The sequence below is a fragment of the Oncorhynchus mykiss genome, chromosome 8, assembly GCF_013265735.2.
Source record: "Oncorhynchus mykiss isolate Arlee chromosome 8, USDA_OmykA_1.1, whole genome shotgun sequence".
NCBI classification, from domain to species: Eukaryota; Metazoa; Chordata; class Actinopteri; order Salmoniformes; family Salmonidae; genus Oncorhynchus; species Oncorhynchus mykiss.
The window spans coordinates 63,777,852-63,802,666 of record NC_048572.1 but is presented as its reverse complement, the minus strand read 5'-3'; the positions used below and the strand labels follow the sequence as shown (position 1 = coordinate 63,802,666).

Sequence of the window (24,815 nt, the reverse complement as noted above, 5' to 3'; positions counted from 1 at the left end):
GATTACACAGCATGCAGTGTTTTCTCTTTCTGAACAGGTAATCACTTTCGTTAAGATTGGAGAAAGCAGAACCGTAATAAAACATGTATTAGAGACATATGAACATTTGTCCAAATACATTCATATTTATTCAAAATGCATTCATTAAATGGTTGAATATGTAGTTCAAATGTTTAATCATTTCAAAAGCATTCAACCATATTGTCCTGTTCTCTTTCAGGTCTTCTACCAGTCTCTTGAAAATCACCATATAACATCCCTGTGCCTCTTGTCTCATTGTGGAAGACTAGCCAATGCCAGCACTCATTCTTTATATTAAAGAGATTACGACATCCCTTTTACAAGTATGAGTACTATTGACCTGTGATAAGATACATGTTTGTGAGGATATCTCATTTTAGGAGTGACATACATTGACCAGACTGCAGCTAGAACATATATTACAGTATCAGAGGTTGCCTTTATACAAGCAGCACAATAATGATACGTTTCCCACTAAATCGGTCTTTTGACCAATCACATCAGATATTTTTCAGATCTGATTGGTCAAAAAAACAATCTGAATTGGGCTGCCTGTGTATCTTCTTCTGTAGTAAAGAGTTCAGTTCACAAGGAGCTGACCAGGCTGTCCCGCTGTGGCAGACACATGTGCCTGGCCACACTCTGCCCTCTACTGGTTGGCCTCTGCATGGCGGGGGGAGCAGGGTGGAACATCCTTACGGGGCTCATCTGCTCACAGCTCCCTTTGCTCCCAGGAGGCTGTGTGGAGGAGCCTAGAGGAGAGTGTCCACCAGAGGATAAAGAGGGCCAGCTGTTCACTGAGTCTGACCATGAGTCATCATGTCTTTGAGCTCCCTCAGTCACAGTCTGACCACTACGCCTGTAAGTTCTGCCTTTTACTCTCTCTTCTGAGGGAGGATTAAGGTAGGGTTCAAGGCTGGTTAGTGTACTGGCAGAGAGGACCAGGGGTGGTAGGTAGCTGTCCCTGTCTTGGGTGGTGGTGGTGGTGGGTCCTCTGTTGCAGGTGTGGGAAGCCTCAGAGATCTGGCTATAAGTCCTTAGCTGTTCATATTTAGACAGTTGGAGAGGGCTGGGTTCTCTGGTGTTGGGTGAGCTACGTGGCTGGCCTCTCATCCTGTCTAATGGAGGAGTACTCCTTACTAGAGATGTTACTAGAGGTGGCTTGGTATGAGGAGGATGGGGTCTGGTGGCCACCACAGGGATCAAGTGTCTCTGTGTCTCATCTACAGAAAAACCTGTCCATCCTGTCGACCTGAGAAGATCAACAACACCATTAAAACCTTCAAAGTCGGACTCTATTCAATCTGTATATCTGAAGTGTTACAGATATGCGCGATAAAAATGTGAAGGTAACATCCGATTGAGACGACATGAAGTGTTTACCATCAATGCAGTCTACGCTGACGCGGGAACATTGCCTTTAAATTTCAATTACACTCTAGTGCTGAACTTCCTCAATACGGATTTTTATTTTTTATTTATTTAACCAGGTAGGCCAGTTGAGAACAAGTTCTCATTTAAAACTGTGACCTGGCCAAGATAAAGCAAAGCAGTTCGACAAAAAACAACAACACAGAGTTACACATAAACAAATGTACAGTCAATAACACAATAGAAAAATCTGTATACAGTGTGTGCAAATTAAGTAAGGAGGTAAGGCAATAATTAGGCCATAGTGGTGAAGTAATTACAATTTAGTAATTAACACTGGATTGATAGATGTGCAGTTGATGATGTGCAAGTAGAAATACTGGTGTGCAAAAGAGCAAAAAAATAAAATAAAAACAATATGGGGATGAGGTAGGTAGTTGGTTGTATGAATGGGCTATGTACAGATGGGCTATGTACAGATGGGCTATGTACAGATGGGCTGTGTACAGCGGCAGTGATCGGTAAGCTGCTCAGATAGCTGATGCTTAAAGTTAGTGACGGAGATATAAGTCTCCAACTTCAGCGATTTTTGCAATTCGTTCCAGTCTTTGGCAGCAGAGAACTGGAAGGAAAGGCGGCCAAAGAGGTGTTGGCTTTGGGGATGACCAGTGAGATATACCTGCTGGAGCGCATGCTACGGGTGGGTGTTGTTATGGTGACCAGTGAGTTGAGATAAGGTGGAGCTTTACCTAGCATAGACTTATAGATAACCTGGAGCCAGTGGGTCTGGCGACGAGTATGAAGCGAGGGCCAGCTGACGAGAGCATACAGGTCGCAGTGGTGGGTGGTATATGGGGCTTTGGTGAGAAAACAGATGGCACTGTGATAGACTGCATCCAGTTTGCTGAGTAGAGTGTTGGAGGCTATTTTGTAAATTACATCGCCGAAGGATCGGTAGGATAATCAGTTTTACAAGGGTATGTTTGGCAGTGTGAGTGAAGGATGCTTTGTTGCGAAATAGGAAGCCGATTCTAGATTTAATTTTCGATTGGAGATGCTTAATATGAGTCTGGAAGGAGAGGTTACAGTCTAGCCAGACACCTAGGTATTTGGAGTTGTCCACATATTCTAAGTCATTGAATAGAGCCCCTGCAGTATGATGCTTTAAGATCCTTTCACCAAATAGGAACTGTTCTTGTCTAGGAAGTACACATGTAAACCTTCAGACAAAAAAATGCCTGTAAATCCACAGAACAGAAAGTGGTAAAATAGGTATTTTGTTTTTGTTAGAAAGGAGAGTATAGGCAGACTAGAGGCCAACCTGGATCTGATCTGCAGGCTTGTTTCCACAGGGGAGGAGGAGGGACAGTGGGTGAGGCTGAGGCTCTGCCTTTTCATATCCATCTGGATGGCTCTCCTCTCCTCCTTAAGCTCTGCAAATCGACCCAGACCAGGAGAAAATCACTCACACACATTTCTACAACACAATTCTAGAGCAGGCAGGCAGGCAGGGCCAGGTTCCAACCCACACTTCCAATGGCAGAAAGACATACAGCCACCACCAACACAGGGGCCCTTAGCAAAAAAGGTAATAAATGACTGGTGTGGTGGTTTTTCTAGGAAGAGGAGTTCAGATTACCCCTATAGACGGCTGCTCTTCTCTGCTGTGGCTTGGTGACTGTGGTGGCGTCCCAAGCTGCACTCTATTCCCTTTTAAGTGCACTACTTTTGACCAGAGGCTAAAGTAGTACACTACATGGGGAATAGGGTGGCATTGTGATGTATACAGTGACAGGCCTCAATTTAAAGCGCAATAATTAAGCTACAAATGATGTCGGTCAGAAAGACACCCTCCCAGGGATTCATTCTACTCTGCAACAGAGAAGAAAACAGCAAGGCTCAACTCTGGATCAAATCAACTAGACAGGGAAACAATGCCATGGGATTGACAAGTTTAATAACACCACGCAATCCGATTGGAAATGGTGAGAAGACTGAAAGCCGGGTCGGCCTGTTTGAAATTAGCGCCAGGACACAAAGCTCCAGATAACAGGACATTGAGAGGGGAGAGGTAATACCTGTTGACTGAGTTCAATTAACACTCTATTGACCATTACCTTTTTCCCCTGATTATGTGTTTCTGGAGTTTCATTAACTGTTTCTACTTACTCAAGTTGCAAGGTTTTTCAATATTTGTTGCAGATTAGAGCTTGACAACACTGGCTTCTGTTGGTTATTTGAAATTACAAAATGTAAACAAATAAGTATTTTGCAACAATGAACCACTAGATGGTAGTAAGGCTCAATTTATCTAAATGACTTCTAGACGCAGCAGAAATTTCAGGACTCCGTCATTTATGTCAGGTCAATACATCAATAAAGAAAAGCAACTGTGTTTTTGGTAAGTGATTTTTAGGAAGTGTGCATTGCATGTCAAAATACTTAGGACACTAATGTATACCTCAAAAGGGACCGACAGTCATTGTCAGGACAGTGTAGTTCACATGTTACGGAAGAACTCGTGATACTATTATGGATCTGAGTCCAGTCATCTCTATTAACTCTGGGTTCTGGTGTTCAGCTGGCCCAATATAGATCTGTTATGTCAACCAGGATAGTGTATTACTGTTAGGGTTGCAAAATTACAGTAACTTTCCCCACATTTTGGGGGGGGAAATCCAGGTTGGAGAATTGCTGGATTTGGAAGGAATATTCCAAATAGGATTTCTGTTAAAACCTGAGAATGTTGGTAAAGTTACAAGAATTGTTCAATCCAAATACTATATGACTGTACTGTAAGTGTTTCACTCACCTGTTACAGTGGGCTCTGGAGCCTCAGTGACATCATGCTGTGTCTGGTGCTCCTGTTCCACACTCTCCTGCAAGGAACAAATCCCACAGACAAGACACCAGAGAACAGGTGAACTACCGGAGCCAGCTACGGTTAAGCTGTAATAATATAACAAATGAGAAATAAGGAAGCTGGATGGAGAGGGGTGTTACATGCAGAACAAGCCACTAAACGATTCAGCAGCAGCAGTGTTCGTTCCATAAGGATTTGGTCTCTCTTTCAACATCTATACCCAGACTCAGTGCATCAACCACAGTTCCAACCAACAGGGTCTTTACTCTGCTGGCAGCCAGGTCATATCTGTCCTCATTTTACAATACTACTGGTAATGAATGGTAATAGCTAGGAGCCCCACCACCAGCCTCCCTCCCTGCCCCCAGCCATGCTTTTTGCTTTGAGGTATTTATGCGAAGTCTCACTGTGTGCCACTGACGTATCATGGAGATATCCGTCATCCACACTTCCCACTGTCTAGCTAGCGGAGGCTTGTCGATCGTCTTGGTTTTTGAAATGCAAACAAACAGAAGAAGAGAGGGATCTAGTTACAGAGGAGGCTATTCATTTTAGATGTGAGGTCTGAGAGGAGGGTGGTTAGACTATACCCTGGCTCAGGCTGCTGCCAAGGGAGATGGAATACCAGACTGGCAGTAAACTCCAAAATGGCACGCTATTCGGTATGTAGTGCACAACATTTAACCAGGGCCCATTGGGCTCTGATCAGAAGTAGTGCACTACAGGGTAATATTTGGGATGTACACAGCCCACAGCTTCTCGACTTGAAACCCAAACCCTGCTTCACAGAAATGGCAGCCCTTTTACTGTGAAAATAATACAGCCTACTATTGCAGTGGTAAAAGGACAACACACGACACCACCTTCTCAGTCTAATCTTTCTCCTACTGAGACCAGTGTTATGTGACCTCTATTTGGGACCATGTCAACTAGCCTACATACTTTCCAAGCTCGAGGATCATGAGATATTGTGGTAATTTAGTCATTACCGTAGACTGCCCATTCGAGGAAGTGGGACATTATACCTATATTTGTACAAATTGCTGTCAACTACTTTTCAGTATGCCTTTGAATTGCGCTTAACATAGCACAGAAATTGTGGAATAAACATCCCTAACAGATCAAACACTGACAAACTGTCTCTGTTCTAGCCTATCCTAGTCCCCACATCTCAGGAGATGTGTCCTGCGTGTGATAGTGGGTTGGAGATGTGTGTTGTCACTACAGACCCTGGTTGGATTCCAGGCTGTATCACACCCGGCCCGTGATTGGGAGTCCCATAGGGCAGCGCACAATTGGCCCAGCGTCACACACACTACAGTTCAAAAGTTTGGGGTCACTTAGCAATTGTTCTCCATGAAAACATACATGAAATGAGTTGCAAAATGAATAGGAAATATAGTCAAGATGTTGACAAGGTTATAAATAATGATTTTTAATTGAAATAATAATTGTGTCCTTCAAACTTGGCTTTCGTCAAAGAATCCTCAACTTGCAGCAATTACAGCATTCTAGTTGTCAATTTGTTCAGGTAATCAGGTAATCCCACAAGTTAGATTTGCTTGATGGGCACTTCTGCTCCCACAACAGCTCAATAGGGTTGAGATCCGGTGACTGTGCTGGCCACTCCATTATAGACAGAATACCAGCTGACTGCTTCTTCCCTAAATAGTTCTTAGTTTGGAGCTGTGCTTTGGATCATTGCCCTGTTGTAGGAGGAAATTGGCTCCAATTAAGCGTCGTCCACAGGGTTTGGCATGGCGTTGCAAAATGGAGTGATAGCCTTCCTTATTCAAGATCCATTTTACATTGTACACATCTCCCTCTTTACCACCACCAAATCACCCTCAGACTATCGTATTGCCTCCACCATGCTTGACAGATGGCGTAAAGCACTCCTCCAGCATCTTTTCATTTTTTATGCATCTCACAAATGTTCTTCTTTGTGATATGAACACCTCAAACTTAGATTTGTCTGTCCATAACACTTTTTTCTAATCTTTCTCTGTCAGTGTCTGTGTTCTTTTGCCCATCTTAAGATTTTCTTCTTATTGGCCAGTCTGAGATATGGCTTTTTCTTTGCAACTCATTCCGGCTGCCAGTTGAGGACTTGTGAGGCGTCTGTTTCTCAAACTAGACACTCTAATGTACTTGTCCTCTTGCTCAGTTGTGCACCAGGGCCTCCCACACCTCTTTCTATTTTGGTGAGGGCCAGTTTGCGTTGTTCTTTGAAGAGAGTAGTAGACAGAGTTGTACGAGATCTTCAGTTTCTTGGCAATTTCGCGCATGGAATAGCCTTCATTTCTCAGAACAAGGATAGACTGATGAGTTTCAGAAGAAAGTCTTTGTTTCTGGCCATTTTGAGCCTGTAATCGAACCCACAAATGCTGATGCTCCAGATACTCAACTAGTCTAAAGAAGGCCAGTTTTATTGCTTCTTTAAATCAGAACAACAGTTTTCAGCTGTGCTAACATAATTCCAAAAGGGTTTTCTAGTGATCAATTAGCTTTTTAAAATTATAAACTTGGATTAGCTATTAACACAATGTGTCATTGGAACACAGGAGTGATGGTTGCTGATAATGGGGCTCTGTAGATATTCCATAAAAAATCTGCCGTTTCTAGCTACAATAGTCATTTACAACATTAACAATGTCTACACTGTATTTCTGATCAACTTGATGTTATTTTAATGGGAAAAAAAGGTGCTTTTATTTAAAAAACAAGGACGTTTCTAGGTGACCGCAAACTTTTGAACTGTAGTGTTTATATATATTTTAAGAATCTGTTGTAAAATCTGTTGTGAATTTACTGTAATGTTTTTAACATTGTATAAACTGCCTTAATTTTGCTGGACTCGAGGAGGAGTAGCTGCTGTCTTAGCAGCAGCTAATGGGGATCCATAATAAATAGCCAGACGATAATATGTATTTGTATCTCATTTTCATGGCCTTGGCTATAGCTCAGACCCTTGGTACAGCATACCCTGTATCTCAGTGCAAGCACAGACTACTGCACATGCAAAAATTTTCTCAAAGCACAGTCAATATTTAAATTGGAACAAAAAAAAAAGTGTTATTTTCCAAAATAACTATCTGGTATTGACTGGAATCAAACCGAATCTTACCTGCAGAAACTGAACTTGGCTTTTCAGCACATTGCATTCTTCTGACAGGACTGATCTGGTAGTGAGGAGAGGACACAACTGTTCGTCAAATTCTAAAACCATAGAATTTAATGACTGTTTGAAAATTTGAATTGATAGACATTTAATTAAAACTAATAAACTAAAGAAAAGTGAAAAGCGTTAAACAAAAACAAATTAAAATGTATTTATTCTAACTTAGCATGCAATCAAGGGGCAGCTTTCCAGGAACCCGGCCGCCTGTTTTCACAGAATACAACCTTGAATCCTAAACAGACAGCCAAAAGCAGAAACTGAGTCCACAAAGGGACCACTACATCCATATCCACTTTTAGACTTTTCTTATGGTGTTCAGGGAGCAGTGGCATATTTCTCTTTCTCAGTTATCTAACTATTGTAGACTTGATGCACTTTATTTTTTAGAAGCAAAGGAATCTTCTGCATGCTAAGATCTGGTATTCATTCTTACAATGGGGGCATTTGTTCTGTGGGGGGATGGAGAAAGGAGAGGGCAGGCTGTCCCCCAACCTCCACCCCTCCTCTTCTCCCCCAGCTCCCCTCCATTGATGCCAGACATACTGTACTAAAAGTATTACTGTCTATCACAATACTCATTTCAAATGGGTTGCATTTTATAGGGATTATTGCCTACAAATCTCTACTTTGATTTTTTTTTAAACAGTTGCTCTGATTGAATTAGTCACTTACTTGAGGTGGGCCACAATGTCGTCTATGTGGGTGATGTTCAGCATGTGTCTCATGGCATCAATGTCATCTTGGTTGGTAGTAGAAGTGACTGAGCTCTGTGAACAGGACCTGTGGAACCAGAAATGCATGTCTAAGGTCTATCCATATGACAGATAACAAGAAATACACCATGTGTGTTTTCAGCTGCACGCTTTCCTCTTGTGTTGTAACATTTGTATTAGAGTGTGGGAATGTTTCTAACTCTTAACAGTTAGACTAACCTTCCTACATGTTGACTCTGGCTGAACTGTATTCCACTAGAGGTAGGCCTACTATTCACAGTGTCGCAACGGTTGCTCGGGACACCCAAGGCATAATTCACCACACTAGGACTGTACCGGAACAAGTCTGCGTCTGCATCCCTGAAAGTAAATAGATACATACAAATAACCCCCAACATACTGTGAAGGAGTCAGACAGGAAGGGATAATATGACAAACCCCCCGTCCTAATCTTCATGCATCTTCATGACTCCCATGCTGAAAAGATTAAAGCAGTGACGCAGAAAGAGAGAGGAGAGAGAACGATGGAGAGGAGAGAGCGCGATGGAGAGGAGAGAGCGCGATGGAGAGGAGAGAGCGCGATGGAGAGGAGAGAGAGCGATGGAGAGGAGAGAGCGCGATGGAGAGAAGAGAGCACGATGGAGAGGAGAGAGCGCGATGGAGAGGAGAGAGCGCGATGGAGAGGAGAGAGAGCGATGGAGAGGAGAGATAGCGCAAGAGAGAGCAGCAGCAGTCCTGCTTCCAAGAGTCACCAGCCATGGAACGAGATCTGTTGGATTATGGTTGAGGAGAACACCAAGCTGCGTCAAAGTGGGGATGTTGTGTTACTACGCTGAGGGATTTAAATCAGGAGGCTGCCACAGAGTGGACACTGCCATTTACCTGCACCTGCTGATACGCTTCTGATCTCCAGAAAAAAGGCTGTTGCAGATGCTGGCCAAGCATGCCCAACCCCCCTTTTTGAAATCACATTATGGAGAAATACAGCTCAATCGAAGTGAAAAACAGGCAGCTAGAATGCTACCCCCCTAAGAAGCTTACAAAATACACCCTATCCTTTTGGTCAAAGCCAACATTCTAGACCACAGCCTGTTTTGATATATGATAATAATGTATTGTCCTCTACGTTCAGTGTATGTGTGGGGTCCAATATGACCTTAATGGCCTGTCTGAGGATGGTCTCCTGGAGGGAAGTGTCATACCTGTAATCTTCCCTGCTGTCTTGGTCAGTCTCAAGATTTAGGGGTTTGAGCTGCACTGTCAGGTTACCAAACCAAGTAACAATGCCGTAGCATAGTGTTGGCTACGGACTTGAGCCAGTTTTGATCTGTTTATAATTGTATAATTAGCCTAGTAGATTTATTATTGTGTTATGGGTTAGATGGAACATGTGCATTGCATTTGGGCAGAGAGAAAGTACAAAGAGGGCCTGTCTCTGAGGCCAATAATTATTCTATAAGGGTTGAATAGGAGCAAAGTTTCTGGAGTTAGAGCTGATAGATTGTAATTACTATTCTATAACACTGTCTAATATCGTCACTGTCTAATATCGTCACTGTATAATATCTTCACTGTCTAATATCTTCACTGTCTAATATCTTCACTGTTCTTTACCATTACTGTATTTGCTCTTAATATGAATCTACAGTTTATACATATTATTAGGGATTGAAAGTATTGTTAGGTTTTGCTCTTTGTGTATGAGAAGAAGAATTATCTAGTGGACTGTGGTAGACTGCAAGAATGTGTACTCCCTTACTCAAGGCCTCTCCTGTCTGATAAGAAGTCCTGTGAGAGGCGTGGAGGAGTACCACGGTTCCAGACTCAAGCTGGGATGATAACACCACCTGCCCAGCAACAGAGATTGATTGTTTATCCTAGACTCAGAAGGGGAAGGGGGACCAATCAGAAGTTATAAATATTTGTGCTTGTGACTTTGTATCGGTGTTGTTTGCAGCTGCGGTTATGTGCGGTGTGGTGAATAGATCAAGAGTGTGTGGAGGGGGGGAGTGAGTAGATGTAACGGTCCCATTCCAGTGACAGGCTGCTTGTGGAGCTACCCGGTATAGCTGTAATGACAGGAACGGAGGCTACATTGTGAGGCAGTGTAGTATAGATCACTAAGCATCTTAATCCCCGGGAGAGAAGGAGTCCTAATCTCAGTTAACAAAGATGGCATAGATGCCCACCACGACATCAAAAGCCACACCATGTTAACAATACACAAAAAAAGACTGTTCAAATCCCCATCCACCCTGGAAGATTGATAATCTACGGCTGTAAAATACATTACACCACAAACACAACTACTTTTAACCCACTTCCCAGCTCCAATTGTTATTCTAGTTCCGTTCTGAGAATTTAGGACCTCCTTGGGCCCGCTTTCAGAAATCAAACCACCATTTGAAGCCTATTTATTCAGAGTAGGGTCTTTAATCAATGGGAATTCAGCATACCCCCTCTCTTTCTCCATAATGGAACTGGTACAGCTGCACTGAGAACGCCAAGCACAAAATCAAAGACAATTGCATGGAGGGACGACCACACAAGGGGAGAGGTGGTCCAAACAGTTGCCAACCAGGTCCATTAAATCAGTTCACTTTCAAAGAAAGATTAATTCTAGCTGCTCTACTGAGATACCCTTGTTCATTAAAAAGCCCTAGGCTGCAGGGTATTGAGTCAACTCAACAGTTTCCTTTTGGTAGGAAGAATTTGGCAAGGAAAAAGAGAAACGCCCAAATCTGGAGCAATATTAAAGGGAAATAATCCAGCAGTTTTGTCCTGAAAGGAGTTCAGCTGATTTACAGTGACGTCTTAATTAGTTAATCAAAGACAGGGGATCATGGGGGAAATACACACAGGCTGCATCCCAAATGGCACCCTACTCCCAACTGACTAGGCATACCACAGGCAGCCCAATTCTGATATTTGTTCCACTAATTAGTCTTTTGACCAATCACATCAGATCTTTTCACATCAAATATTTTTCAGAGTGAAAAAGTGAGTGAAAAAAAGATCAGAATTAGGCTGCCTGTGTAAACACAGCCATAGTGCACTACTCTTGACCAGAGCCCTAGACTATGTAGGGTATAGGGTTCCATTTGGGACACAACCACAAACACAGGGCAGAGGCAGAGACCAACAGGCAGGCAGCAGGGTGGTTGGAACTGGGCAGATGTTCAAAGCATAACGTGGCAGCAGGGTTAACATGGCACTGATACCCAAAGTCTTTGCAACACCTCGTTGATCTGTACACAGGACTGTAAGTGCCGCCGGGGTTTGTTTTAAGTGAAAGAATCCCTCAATGGTTGGATTTGGTTCTATTACTATAAAAAGGATACACATTCCTAGAATACCCTTGAATAGTCTCATAGTCTCAGCAAAATCTGATGTTGAAGATAAGGCGGTCTGATTTTATGTTACAATACAGCTATGAATTAGTTTTTTGTGAGATAGCCACTGCCAAAATACTGAACTGGTGTATCACATATATTGGAAACAATCTTTAGTAATTGTTTGATTTTACCCCCCAAAAAGTCACAGAATTCTAATTATACCGGAAGAGTTGAGGCAGAGCTACATTCTTCAGAGCTTCCTACCGGTTGCTGAGAGATGGAAAGGCCTTCCTTCACATAGGTACCTGTAAATTACTGCTTTTTGTTGCACAAAACAGGCTCACCCGGGTGCAACAAAACGGGCTCACCCGGGTGCAACAAAACGGGCTCATCCGGGTGCAACAAAACGGGCTCATCCGGGTGCAACAAAACGGGCTCATCCGGGTGCAACAAAACGTGCTCATCCGGATGCAGGACTATTGTTGGGTGGGAGGTATAAAAATAGGGGCTCACATTTGGCATACAAAGTCCAATCAAATCTGGGAGGCTTGTTCCTTTAGGCTACACAGTATGGAACAGTACTTAAATGTAGGAGATTTACAGACATTTTGTGACATTATCTTCTACTACCTTCTAGTGGGGCGGCAGGTAGCCTAGCGGTTAAGAGCATAAGGCCAGTAACTGAAAGGTTGCTAGTTCAAATCCCCAAGCTGGCAAGATGGAAAGAATCTGGCGTTCTGCCCTTGAGCTAGGCAGTTAACCCCCAACATCAGCTTCCCGGGCGTCAATGACGTGGATGTTGATTAAGGCTGCCCCCCGCACCGCTCTGATTCAGGGTTAAATGCGGAAGACACATTTTATTTGAATACATTCAGTTGTGCAACTGATTAGGTATTCCCTATACTTTGTTCTATTTACTAGGCCCAACCCTTTTCCAGTGGAAATAAAAGTCTCAATGGTTCTAATGGGGTCTGAACATTTATCACCTGGAACTAACAAAGACCGGCAGGGAGACAGGAAGGGAGAGAAAGACAGGGAGAAGAAGCATGGCCTGGGAAACGATATCCAGACATCCATCCCAACAACGTCACGTTCTCCTTGGTCCTCTGTCTGATGAATGAAAATGTTAACATATTTTTATCACAAAAATTCAAGTATTAGGCTAACCAAACATTGTGATATAAGAAGAAGTGTTGGTGTAAGACAATTGAATGAATGTTTTATCAATTCCAACGTGAAGAGAAAACAATAAAAGGAAGGGGAAGGAATGCCCACAGCGTTATAATAGTATTTTCTTCCAGGGCTTCTTGTGCTGATATTCAAACAAGTTGGCAACAATGATTAATAGGCCATAAACATGTTGTTGTTACTTAGGACTTAAGAAACTGCATTGTAAATGCATAGTAATGGGTTTTGTCCCAAATGGCACCCAATTCCCTACATAGTGCACTACTTGTGCACTATATAGGGAATAGGGTGCCATTTGGGATGCAATGAGTCTTTTTTGAAATCACACAGGAGTCTTCTCACCTGCCCTCCTGGGCTGCTCTCTCTCTCACGGTGGCCAGCAGCAGTTGGATCTCAGCTTTCAGCAGCTCCTTGATAGCAGGGGGGTCCGCCAGGGGGGAGCGAGGGGCCTTCGGCCTGTTACCCTGTTTAAGGCGCAACGTCTGCCAAATCTGCTGCCACATAGTGACCTGTCAGTAGGAAACATGGGGAGACACGGGATAGGACATCAGGAGACAACACTGTGTAACTTTAGGCTTACAATAAAGAGCGATGAGTCATTATGAATTATGAGATACAGTATCAGAAAGGCCTGCGAAATGTACATGATATTCAATTGAGACCCTGGCCCATAGACATCTTATAATGGACGTGTTCTATTTAGTTCTGGGCCCTGACCACTGTTGGGCATAAAACTACTGCATGTGTTTTCAGTTGGCTGGTTTAACCCAACAAGTTTAAACCCTATTCTTTGAAAACACTTCCTTCTGGGAAAAAGCTATTAAAGTGGCTACTGCTGGAAAAAGATCAAGTGTAGTAAAACTGTAGCCAGACTAGGGTTGCAAAGATACCAGTAATTTACTAAAGTTACCAGAAACTTCAGTAATTTTTGCAATTATGGCAATGGTAATTTATACTTGAATAACTTGAATATATTCACATACATACATATAGTATACATTTTTTATATATGTATCCATATTGTCCATGAGCTTCTAGTAGATAGGCTATTTCCTGTTGAACCATATGGTCTAATTGTAACGTCTGCTTCCAACTCACACTCTCAAACACGCAGATCCCTTGAACGCAGCTCACTCTCCAGATCCCAATCACCTTAATTCTGATCACCTGTTCACACACCTTTATGTCATTATCACACTATTTAGTTCAGTTCTTTGCCCCCCCATCATTGTGAGATATTGTTTGTTTTGTGACACACTTCTATTCGAAGCGCTGGGTTTCCCATAATGTAATCCTTCCGTGTATGATAGTGAGGCAAGCAAAAACTAACGATGCCTTTTGCCTATTCCCTGACTGTACTTTATCGGATTTCCTGTTATCAACCTATTGCCTGATCTCCCGGACTATGTTACTAGCCTTTTCCCTGCCTGTATTGTTGCCTTTTTAGACCCCCTGTGTATGACCTTCTGCCTGCCCCTGGACCCAGCTACCTGCCTCCTCCTGTGGTCCTTTGCAATCAACACCTGCTGCGCCCTGCCCTTGAAACCAGCTCTCTGTCTCCCATCGTGTTCATTACACTAATTAATGAAAAAAAATCTAATCAATAATGGCATTATTTTTAATCAACTGCAACTCTTCCAACTATTGACTATGTTCACAACTGCCAATAGTTTGACAACAAATACATATTGGCAATGTAAAATAAAAGTGTGAAAAAAATATATACAGTGGGGCAAAAAAGTATTTAGTCAGCCACCAATTGTGCAAGTTCTCCCACTTAAAAATATGAGAGAGGCCTGTAATTTTCATCATAGGTACACTTCAACTATGACAGGCAAAATGAGGAAAAAATAAATCCAGAAAATCACATTGTAGGATTTTTAATTAATTTATTTGCAAATTATGGTGGAAATAAGTATTTAGTCACCTACAAACAAGCAAGATTTCTGGCTCTCACAGACCTGTAACTTCTTCTTTAAGAGGCTCCTCTGTATCCTCTGTATTAATAGCACCTGTTTGAACTTGTTATCAGTATAAAAGACACCTGTCCACAACCTCAAACAGTCACACTCCAAACTCCACTATGGCCAAGACCAAAGAGCTGTCAAAGGACACCAGAAACAAAATTGTAGACCTGCACCAGGCTGGGAAGACTGAATCTGCAATAGGTAAGCCGCTTGGTTTGAAGAAATCAACTGTGGGAGCAATTATTAGGAAATGGAAGACATACAAGACCACTGATAATCTCCCTCGATCTGGGGCTCCACGCAAGATCTCACCCCGTGGGGTCAAAATGATCACAAGAACGGCAAAAATTTCAGAACCACACGGGGGGACCTAGTGAATGACCTGCAGAGAGCTGGGACGAAAGTAACAAAGCCTACCATCACTAACACACTACGCCGCCAGGGACTCAAATCCTGCAGTGCCAGACGTGTCCCCCTGCTTAAGCCAGTACATGTCCAGGCCCGTCTGAAGTTTGCTAGAAAGCATTTGGATGATCCAGAAGAAGATTGGGAGAATGTCATATGGTCAGATGAAACCAAAATATAACTTTTTGGTAAAAACTCAACTCGCTGTGTTTGGAGGACAAAGAATGCTGAGTTGCATCCAAAGAACACCATACCTACTGTGAAGCATGGGGGTGGAAACATCATGCTTTGGGGCTGTTTTTCTGCAAAGGGACCAGGACGACTGATCCATGTAAAGGAAAGAATGAATGGGGCGATGTATCGTGAGATTTTGAGTGAAAACCTCCTTCCATCAGCAAGGGCATTGAAGATGAAATGTGGCTGGGTCTTTCAGCATGACAATGATCCCAAACACACTGCCCGGGCAACAAAGGAGTGGCTTCGTAAGAAGCATTTCAAGGTCCTGGAGTGGCCTAGCCAGTCTCCAGATCTCAACCCCATAGAAAATCTTTGGAGGGATTTGAAAGTCCGTGTTGCCCAGCAACAGCCCCAAAACTTCACTGCTCTAGAGGAGATCTGCATGGAGGAATGGGCCAAAATACCAGCAACAGTGTGTGAAAACCTTGTGAAGACTTACAGAAAACGTTTGACCTCTGTCATTGCCAACAAAGGGTATACAACAAAGTATTGAGATAACAAAAGTTTATTGACCAAATACTTATTTTCCACCCTAATTTGCAAATACATTCATAAAAAATCCTTCAATGTGATTTTCTGGATTTTTTTTCTTATTTTGTCTGTCATAGTTGAAGTGTACCTATGATGAAAATTACAGGCCTCATCTTTTTAAGTGGGATAACTTGCACAATTGGTGGCTGACTAAATACTTTTTTGCCCCACTGTATATATATGCTGAAACCCATAATAAACACCAATTCACTAAGTTAATGGTTTATATTCAGAATGTTTTACAGCTTTGTCATTCTAAAATTATCTTATTAAATTATATATTTTACATCTGCTAAGGCCACACAGAGGGCCAGAGATAATTCTAGACACCAGTGATAATCTGAAGAACCCAAAAGGGCCACTAGATGTCCTTCAAAAGGTTTACTGGCAGTTTACTGGTAAACATTGATAGTTTCCAGTAATATACCCTCCCATTGCAACCCTAAGCCAGACAGAAAGAGAAAGAGAAAAGAGAAAAAGTAAAGCAAATAGTCTGGCCTGTGGTAGAGACACAGCGCTGGTAAAGAAGAGGCTGGAGTCTTTTAATGTTTTCTACACCTGGTCCCTGACCTTCACTTCCTATTGTCTATGGAGAGGACAACTTCAAAGCCCACTGCTGTCCAGAGGAGAACTTTAAACACGGTCGATCCCCGTGTTTTTCACACACACTACCACTATGTCTAGCTGAATTCCGGCCAGGCAGCGACACTGCTTCCTGTAATGCCCCAGCCAGCCATTCTCCACTTAGGTGTTTATGGTGTGAGCCCCCAGGATGCTAACAACAGTAACAAGCTGTTCCTTGCTGAGTAAATCTCCAAGTGAAACCCATCAGAGGAAATGGGGGAGGAACTCCAGTGCAGTTAAACTGGGCTATTGACATGTTAACTTCACTTCAACATGTAGATTGAAGAGGTTGAATGTGATAAACAATTGAAATAGGCTAAGTATGTTTTTTTTCTTTATTAAAAAAATAATTATTGCTTTTTCATGCTATCCATTAAGAAACCAAACATTGACTGTACCTTAACCATACCCAGTGACACGGGCATTACCAATGTCCGGAGAACATGATAGCTCAAACCCACATGGTTTGGCAGAGATCCAAGAAAACATGTCTTGTGTCATATCCTGTGTTAAACTTGAAAGGAGCTGGTAATTTTTCTCTGAACAGCTTCAAACAATTGTGACCTTGATGGAGAGAAGGCCAGTCTGGGTAGTATTACTATGATTCTCATCTAGAGATCTAATGCTGAGGGAAAGGATTAATTTACTACAGGGCAGAAAGCTAAACAAAATGAATGAGGGGAAATGTAAGGCTTGCTGTGTGAATAGGGCTACCTTCTAATACTTACTAGAAATATTAAGTCCTTCCTGGATATCTAAAGAGTCCTGAACCTAATGTCCAAAACATTAAGAACACCTTCTTAATATTAAGTTGCACTCCTTTTGTCCTCAAAACAGCCTAAATTTGTCAGGGCATGGACTACAAGGTGTCGAAAGCGTTCCACAGGGATGCTGGCCCATGTTGACTCCAATGCTTCCCACAGTTGTGTCAAGTTGGCCGGATGTCCATTGGGTGGTGCACCATTCTTGATACACACAGGAAACTGTTGAGCATGAAAAACCCAGCAGCGTTGCAGTTCTTGATACACTCAAACTGCTGTGCCTGGCACCTACTACCCCGTTCAAAGGCATCTTAAATCTTCTGTCTTGCCCATTCCCCTTCTGAATGGCACACATACACAATCAATTTCTTAATTGTCTCAAGACTTAAAAATCCTTCTTTAACCTCTCTTCCCCTTCATCTACACTGATTGAAGTAGTTTTATTAACAAGTAACACCAATAAGGGATAATAGCTTTCACCTGGATTCACCTGGTCATGTCATCTATGCCATGCAATGTCGTACTGTTTTTATACAGTATACTCGGTATATGTTCATAATGCAGGTAGCCTAGTCGTTAGAGTGTTGGGCCAGTAACCGAAAGGTTTCTGGATTGTATCCCTGAGCTGACAAGATAAAAATCTGACGTTCTGCCAGAGCAAGGCAGTTAACCCACTGTTCCCCGGGCGCCAAAGACGTGGATGTCAATTATGGCAGCCCCCCGCACCTCTCTGATTCAGAGGTTGGGTTAAATGCCAAAGACACATTTCAGTTGAAGGCATTCAGTTGTACTACTGACTATGTATCCCCCTGTCCCTTAATGGTCTTTGCAACAAGACAGGGGTAGCCCTCTCAACCCCTTTATTGGTCCCCTGACTTGCTTAGCTAATTTGAGGGCCTGTGTCATATGCATGCTCTATTCCAGGGGTCTCCTTCTATTAGAAATTTGGCCTGTATAGTTTGAATGTAATTACACTATTGAACTAATATGGAACTAATTGAGCTAGTATGGATATTAAAACCATTGCCCCTATCAGAACATAACTGTATGATGACCTAGACAGGAAATGTGTGGTTTCAAATGTATTTCTTTTCCCTTTTTGAATATGAACTCAACATTATCCAATCATCATACTTCCGGCGCCGACAGAGATGGCCGCCTCGCTTCGCGTTCCTAGGAAACTATGCAGTTTTTTGTTTTTTTACGTGTTATTTCTTACATTAGTACCCCAGGTCATCTTAGGTTTCATTACATACAGTGCCTTGCGAAAGTATTCGGCCCCCTTGAACTTTGCGACCTTTTGCCACATTTCAGGCTTCAAACATAAAGATATAAAACTGTATTTTTTTGTGAAGAATCAACAACAAGTGGGACACAATCATGAAGTGGAACGACATTTATTGGATATTTCAAACTTTAACAAATCAAAAACTGAAAAATTGGGCGTGCAAAATTATTCAGCCCCCTTAAGTTAATACTTTGTAGCGCCACCTTTTGCTGCGATTACAGCTGTAAGTCGCTTGGGGTATGTCTCTATCAGTTTTGCACATCGAGAGACTGACATTTTTTCCCATTCCTCCTTGCAAAACAGCTCGAGCTCAGTGAGGTTGGATAGAGAGCATTTGTGAACAGCAGTTTTCAGTTCTTTCCACAGATTCTCGATTGGATTCAGGTCTGGACTTTGACTTGGCCATTCTAACACCTGGATATGTTTATTTTTGAACCATTCCATTGTAGATTTTGCTTTATGTTTTGGATCATTGTCTTGTTGGAAGACAACTCTTCGTCCCAGTCTCAGGTCTTTTGCAGACTCCATCAGGTTTTCTTCCAGAATGGTCCTGTATTTGGCTCCATCCATCTTCCCATCAATTTTAACCATCTTCCCTGTCCCTGCTGAAGAAAAGCAGGCCCAAACCATGATGCTGCCACCACCATGTTTGACAATGGGGATGGTGTGTTCAGGGTGATGAGCTGTGTTGCTTTTACGCCAAACATAACGTTTTGCATTGTTGCCAAAAATTTCAATTTTGGTTTCATCTGACCAGAGCACCTTCTTCCACATGTTTGGTGTGTCTCCCAGGTGGCTTGTGGCAAACTTTAAACGACACTTTTTATGGATATCTTTAAGAAATCGCTTTCTTCTTGCCACTCTTCCATAAAGGCCAGATTTGTGCAATATACGACTGATTGTTGTCCTATGGACAGAGTCTCCCACCTCAGCTTTAAATCTCTGCAGTTCATCCAGAGTGATCATGGGCCTCTTGGCTGCATCTCTGATCAGTCTTCTCCTTGTATGAGCTGAAAGTTTAGAGGGACGGCCAGGTCTTGGTAGATTTGCAGTGGTCTGATACTCCTTCCATTTCAATATTATCGCTTGCACAGTGCTCCTTGGGATGTTTAAAGCTTGGGAAATCTTTTTGTATCCAAATCCGGCTTTAAACTTCTTCACAACAGTATCTCGGACCTGCCTGGTGTGTTCCTTGTTCTTCATGATGCTCTCTGCGCTTTTGACGGACCTCTGAGACTATCACAGTGCAGGTGCATTTATACGGAGACTTGATTACACACAGGTGGATTGTATTTATCATCATTAGTCATTTAGGTCAACATTGGATCATTCAGAGATCCTCACTGAACTTCTGGAGAGAGTTTGCTGCACTGAAAGTAAAGGGGCTGAATAATTTTGCACGCCCAATTTTTCAGTTTTTGATTTGTTAAAAAAGTTTGAAATATCCAATAAATGTCGTTCCACTTCATGATTGTGTCCCACTTGTTGTTGATTCTTCACAAAAAAATACAGTTTTATATCTTCATGTTTGAAGCCTGAAATGTGGCAAAAGGTCGCAAAGTTCAAGGGGGCCGAATACTTTCGCAAGGCACTGTACAGTGTTCTGCCTTACAAACAGGACAACGGAGCGGATCCCATGCAGCGACCCAAAAAAACGACTCAGAAAAAGAGGTAAACGAGGCGGTCTTCTGGTCAGACTCCGGAGACGGGCACACCGTGCACCACTCCCTAGCATTCTTCTTGCCAATGGCCAGTCTCTTGACAACAAGGTTGATGAAATCCGAGCAAGGGTAGCATTCCAGAGGGACATCAGAGACTGTAACGTTCTTTGCTTCACGGAAACGTGGCTCACTGGAGAGACGCTATGCGAGGCGGTGCAGCCAACGGGTTTCTCCACGCATCGCGCAGACAGAAACAAACATCTTTCTGGTAAGAAGAGGGGCGGGGCGTATGCCTTATGGCTAACGTGACATGGTGTGATGAAAGAAACATACAGGAACTCAAATCCTTCTGTTCACCTGATTTAGAATTCCTCACAATCAAATGTAGACCGCATTATCTACCAAGAGAATTCTCTTCAATTATAATCACAGCCGTATATATCCTCCCCCAAGCAGACACATCGATGGCTCTGAATGAACTTTATTTGACTCTTTGCAAATTGGAAACCATTTATCCGGAGGCTGCATTCATTGTAGCTGGGGATTTTAACAAGGCTAATCTGAAAACAAGACTCCCTAAATTTTATCAGCATATCGATTGCGCAACCAGGGGTGGAAAGACGTTGGATCATTGTTACTCTAACTTCCGCGATGCATATAAGGCCCTGCCCCGCCCCCCTTTCGGAAAAGCTGACCACGACTCCATTTTGTTGATCCCTGCCTACAGACAGAAACTAAAACAAGAGGCTCCCACGCTGAGGTCTGTCCAACGCTGGTCCGACCAAGCTGACTCCACACTCCAAGACTGCTTCCATCACGTGGACTGGGACATGTTTCGTATTGCGTCAGACAACAACATTGACGAATACGCTGATTCGGTGTGCGAGTTCATTAGAACGTGCGTTGAAGACGACGTTCCCATAGCAACGATTAAAACATTCCCTAACCAGAAACCGTGGATTGATGGCAGCATTCGCGTGAAACTGAAAGCGCGAACCACTGCTTTTAATCAGGGCAAGGTGTCTGGTAACATGACCGAATACAAACAGTGCAGCTATTCCCTCCGCAAGGCTATCAAACAAGCTAAGCGTCAGTACAGAGACAAAGTAGAATCTCAATTCAACGGCTCAGACACAAGAGGCATGTGGCAGGGTCTACAGTCAATCACGGACTACAGGAAGAAATCCAGCCCAGTCACGGACCAGGATGTCCTGCTCCCAGGCAGACTAAATAACTTTTTTGCCCGCTTTGAGGACAATACAGTGCCACTGACACGGCCTGCAACGAAAACATGCGGTCTCTCCTTCACTGCAGCCGAGGTGAGTAAGACATTTAAACGTGTTAACCCTCGCAAGGCTGCAGGCCCAGACGGCATCCCCAGCCGCGCCCTCAGAGCATGCGCAGACCAGCTGGCCGGTGTGTTTACGGACATATTCAATCAATCCCTATACCAGTCTGCTGTTCCCACATGCTTCAAGAGGGCCACCATTGTTCCTGTTCCAGAGAAAGCTAAGGTAACTGAGCTAAACGACTACCGCCCCGTAGCACTCACTTCCGTCATCATGAAGTGCTTTGAGAGACTAGCCAAGGACCATATCACCTCCACCCTACCTGACACCCTAGACCCACTCCAATTTGCTTACCGCCCAAATAGGTCCACAGACGATGCAATCTCAACCACACTGCCCTAACCCATCTGGACAAGAGGAATACCTATGTGAGAATGCTGTTCATTGACTACAGCTCGGCATTCAACACCATAGTACCCTCCAAGCTCGTCATCAAGCTCGAGACCCTGGGTCTCGACCCCGCCCTGTGCAACTGGGTACTGGACTTCCTGACGGGCCGCCCCCAGGTGGTGAGGGTAGGCAACAACATCTCCTCCCCGCTGATCCTCAACATTGGGGCCCCACAAGGGTGCGTTCTGAGCCCTCTCCTGTACTCCCTGTTCACCCACGACTGCGTGGCCACGCACGCCTCCAACTCAATCATCAAGTTTGCGGACGACACAACAGTGGTAGGCTTGATTACCAACAACGACGAGACGGCCTACAGGGAGGAGGTGAGGGCCCTCGGAGTGTGGTGTCAGGAAAATAACCTCACACTCAACGTCAACAAAACTAAGGAGCTGATTGTGGACTTCAGGAAACAGCAGAGAGGAACACCCCCCTATCCACATCGATGGAACAGTAGTGGAGAGGGTAGAAAGTTTTAAGTTCCTCGGCATACACATCACAGACAAACTGAATTGGTCCACTCACACAGACAGCATTGTGAAGAAGGCGCAGCAGCGCCTCTTCAACCTCAGGAGGCTGAAGAAATTCGGCTTGTCACCAAAAGCACTCACAAACTTCTACAGATGCACAATCGAGAGCATCCTGGCGGGCTGTATCACCGCCTGGTACGGCAACTGCTCCGCCCTCAACCGTAAGGCTCTCCAGAGGGTAGTGAGGTCTGCACAACGCATCACAGGGGGCAAACTACCTGCCCTCCCGGACACCTATACCACCCGATGTCACAGGAAGGCCATAAAGATCATCAAGGACATCAACCACCCGAGCCACTGCCTGTTCACCCCGCTATCATCCAGAAGGCGAGGTCAGTACAGGTGCATCAAAGCTGGGACCGAGAGACTGAAAAACAGCTTCTATCTCAAGGCCATCAGACTGTTAAACAGCCACCACTAACATTGAGTGGCTGCTGCCAACACACTGGCACTGACTCAACTCCAGCCACTTTAATAATGGGAATTGATGGGAAATGATGTAAATATATCACTAGCCACGTTAAACAATGCTACCTTATATAATGTTACTTACCCTACATTATTCATCTCATATGCATACGTATATACTGTACTCTATATCATCGACTGTATCCTTATGTAATACATGTATCACTAGCCACTTTAACTATGCCACTTTGTTTACATACTCATCTCATATGTATAAACTGTACTCGATACCATCTACTGTATCTTGCCTTTGCTGCTCTGTACCATCACTCATTCATATATCCTTATGTACATATTCTTTATCCCCTTACACTGTGTACAAGACAGTAGTTTTGGAATTGTTAGTTAGATTACTTGTTGGTTATTACTGCATTGTCGGAACTAGAAGCACAAGCATTTCGCTACACTCGCATTAACATCTGCTAACCATGTGTATGTGACAAATAAAATTTGATTTGATTTTGATTTGATTTCCATTTTAAGTTATTCCTGCATTTTTAATGGAGTTGTAATTTCCAAGCCAGTCTGGTACAATATTATAAAAAATATGTGTAGCATTTTTGGCTGACAGCTTTCCTGTCCCTGTTTTGAGCTGTTGTAGGCTACTTAATACCATCTCCAGAAGGAGTAGTTGGCTCCAGAACAAACAGTGCGTAGGCCTAAAGATAGTCTCAAGGACCACAATGAGTGTGTTGTTTTGGAACAATCTGAGGATCTAGTCTTAAATAGCTGTATGTATAGCCTCACTCATGTAATGCAGCTAAACTAGAGCTACTTCAAAGACTACAAATGCCTTCTCGTGATTTGCCTGTAATGGGGGGCCAAGTGTTAATTTCAGCTATTGTTGATTGCTACCTAAATTCAGATGTTTGGAAAAATGCTCATGCTCAGTTATCAATCATTACAGAGATGTGTTGGTCCTTACCTCTGAATACATCTCTGTGTATATGTCAATCAGAGCATCTCCAAGAAGGACCCGGATCTCTGAGAGCTCTGACTCTGGGACATGCTCCACGATAATATTCCACACTGATTCGGTTTCTTCCATGAGGAACTTTATCTAGAAGTTGAAAGGTATAACAGAGGGAATAATTTTAAGTTGTCAGTGAAATACTGTATGTCTGGGCTATAAGTATTTTGCGTCCTAGCCGGTTTGCAAGAAGGATGCTAGCGTGGGTTGGTTGCCTCAATTGCCTGGCATCGGTAGCTAACGTTAACCGGAATTGGGTAATGTTAGCTAGCTAGTTTGTCTAGAATAAGGGCATTACGCCCAGCGTCTCAGTAACACCATTCACTTAGTTATTTAATGCACGTTACTTTTGTGCTTAAATTCTACATTTTACAACTGTTCAGAGGAACTAACATGCTACTAAATAAAAATAGTAAACTTACCTTGTTGCTTTCTGTTTCCAGTGTAAGCGTTCTTGTCTCCAAGGCAGAAATATCGCGAGATCACTCTCCCTTTACCTCGTCTTGGAATAAACTATTTCTAACACAAGGCTAATGTAAATAAAATGTTCAAAGGTTTAATTTTGGGCGTGAAATCCATGGAAACATTATCACTGCTTAATATAATAGGCTGCATTTTTTTTTTTTTTTTACTTTCAAACGTCATTACCAAGATTGAATACAAAGTCAAACAAGAAGTATTATCTATATAACAACCACATTTGTCTTAATTAATCTGTTAATTCATAAAATGGTACGATAAAAAATAAGAAGTTAATATTATCTCAAAGCAGTTCAAATATTGTCTAGACAATGAATAAGTTATTTCTGTAGGTGAAAACCCCTTCTCATAATTTGACCATAAATTAGTAGGCTATAGCTCACAGACAGTTGACGGAGTATGTGCACTGGACTAGGTTGTCACGTGTGAATTGTAACATAACCCACATAGAGGCGTAATAACTTTCCCTCTGCAAGTTTCTAATC

General features: G+C 43.0%; 1 protein-coding gene across 1 annotated transcript; it reads right to left on the bottom strand.

The window, feature by feature from the left end:
- Positions 1 to 103: 103 nt before the first annotated feature.
- Positions 104 to 24,332, bottom strand: ccdc24 (coiled-coil domain containing 24). The gene is made up of 9 exons (XM_021613266.2): positions 24,273 to 24,332; positions 23,806 to 23,940; positions 13,015 to 13,181; positions 8,369 to 8,509; positions 8,109 to 8,216; positions 7,383 to 7,437; positions 4,205 to 4,271; positions 2,714 to 2,825; positions 104 to 1,273 (listed from the first exon to the last, which is right to left on the bottom strand). Exons 2-9 carry the CDS (start codon positions 23,926 to 23,928, stop codon positions 607 to 609), a joined length of 1,440 nt encoding a protein of 479 aa, XP_021468941.1. The 5' UTR covers positions 23,929 to 23,940; positions 24,273 to 24,332; the 3' UTR covers positions 104 to 606.
- Between the last annotated feature and the right edge of the window lie 483 nt (positions 24,333 to 24,815).

Coding starts and splice junctions, on each gene's coding strand:
- ccdc24 (XM_021613266.2), bottom strand. CDS start 23,928: ATGGAAGAAACCGAATCAGTGTGGAATATTATCGTGGAGCATGTCCCA. Junction 8,510..13,014: donor AGAGCAGCCCAGGAGGGCAG/GTGAGAAGACTC, acceptor ATTTACTTTCAG/GGATGCAGACGCAGACTTGT. Junction 4,272..7,382: donor GCCAAGTTCAGTTTCTGCAG/GTAAGATTCGGT, acceptor TGTTCCTTGCAG/GAGAGTGTGGAACAGGAGCA.